The 1,367-nt window shown below is 37.3% G+C and overlaps 1 protein-coding gene across 1 annotated transcript in view; it reads left to right on the top strand.

Moving 5' to 3' along the window:
- The window catches only part of LOC114628518 (cationic trypsin-3), a 24,453-nt gene extending 23,634 nt beyond the window's left edge, over nt 1–819 (top strand). Inside the window, exons 4-5 of the mRNA XM_028776400.1 lie at nt 19–155; nt 670–819. Coding sequence (XP_028632233.1) covers nt 19–155; nt 670–819 — 287 coding nt within the window. The remainder of the gene's footprint in view (nt 1–18; nt 156–669) is intronic.
- The last annotated feature ends 548 nt before the right edge of the window (nt 820–1,367 follow it).

The raw sequence follows: 1,367 nt of genomic DNA, 5'->3' as shown, positions 1-1,367 counted from the left end.
TTCTTTTTCTCTCAACAGGCAAATACCCAGCGCTCCTTCAATGTCTGGAAGCCCCTGTCCTCTCTGATAGTTCTTGCAAAAAATCCTACCCAGGTCAGATCACTAGCAACATGTTCTGCCTGGGATTCCTGGAGGGTGGAAAGGACTCCTGTGATGTAAGTGTTCTTTGTCTTTTTCTACAAAGATCTCTCTCTCTATCCCTCTCCTTCCCTCCCTCTCTCTCTATCTCCCTCCCTCCCTCCTCTCTCTCTCTATCTCCCTTCCTCCCTCCTTCCCTTCCTCCCTCCCTCCCTCTCTTCCTCCCCCCTCATACTTATAGATAAGCTCAAAGTTGAACGATGTACAGAAGATGGTATCCAAACAGTACATGAAGGAAAATGTCTGAGAATGTAGTTTATAGCACGAGAACACTCTTGAAAGACAGCAAAAAGAACAGCAAGTAAAACTGTCAGCCTTCACCTATTCCTGACATTTACTGATTAAGGAAACATGGGCTTATAGAGACAGTATTAAAAATAATGGAAAAATTGCAATTAATTCTGCAGGATGTCTGCATTGCTTCAGTGTTAGTACCTGCTATCCTGGCTCCATGAAAACAGAAAAATATCTTGGAGTCCATACTCTCACCTCAACAAAACTGTATTGTAATCGTATGTTCTTTCTGACCAGGGTGATTCTGGTGGTCCTGTGGTCTGCAATGGAGAGGTTCAGGGTATTGTCTCCTGGGGTTCAATCTGTGCAATTAGAGGAAAACCTGGTGTTTACACCAAAGTCTGCAACTACCTGAGCTGGATTCAGGAGACCATGGCCAACAACTGATTTCCCTTGCCTTCCATAAGTCACCTGTTCTTTATCCATTTCTCTTTCTTCCTATGCCAGAAATTAGGTTAAAATAAAAACATTTCTCCTGCTCTGTATCTGAAAACATTTTGTTTTTGTATTCTATTATTTAAAATTCTTTTAATATTCATTGATAAATGAGACCACAGAATGTTTAAAATTCTAAATAATTCATCATTCAAAATTCATAAGAATTTTCTAATATTTTTCTATGATCTGTGACATACGGTAGATGCAATAGAAAATTGCTCACAATAGCATTATACTTTTACATATAATTAATATTTTATTAATAAGTAGGATACATTTAATTTTACGATATAGCCACCATATACACATGTTATGTTCATATTATAAGTCCCTTATGGTACATTGCATATTTATAAGTGAAATAGACAGCATGAAATTGCTATCTATTGATAGCATATCTATTTATATGAAACTGCTATCTATTTTACAATCAGCAAGTTATCCAATCACTCTTTGAAAAACTAAAATTTAGCGGGAATATTCCTGAAACTTGGTGT

The sequence above is a fragment of the Grammomys surdaster genome, unplaced genomic scaffold (genome assembly GCF_004785775.1).
Source record: "Grammomys surdaster isolate TR1022 unplaced genomic scaffold, NIH_TR_1.0 269, whole genome shotgun sequence".
NCBI lineage: Eukaryota > Metazoa > Chordata > Mammalia > Rodentia > Muridae > Grammomys > Grammomys surdaster.
The sequence above is the reverse complement of the archived record's forward strand: the minus strand, read 5'-3'. Positions and strand labels throughout refer to the sequence as shown.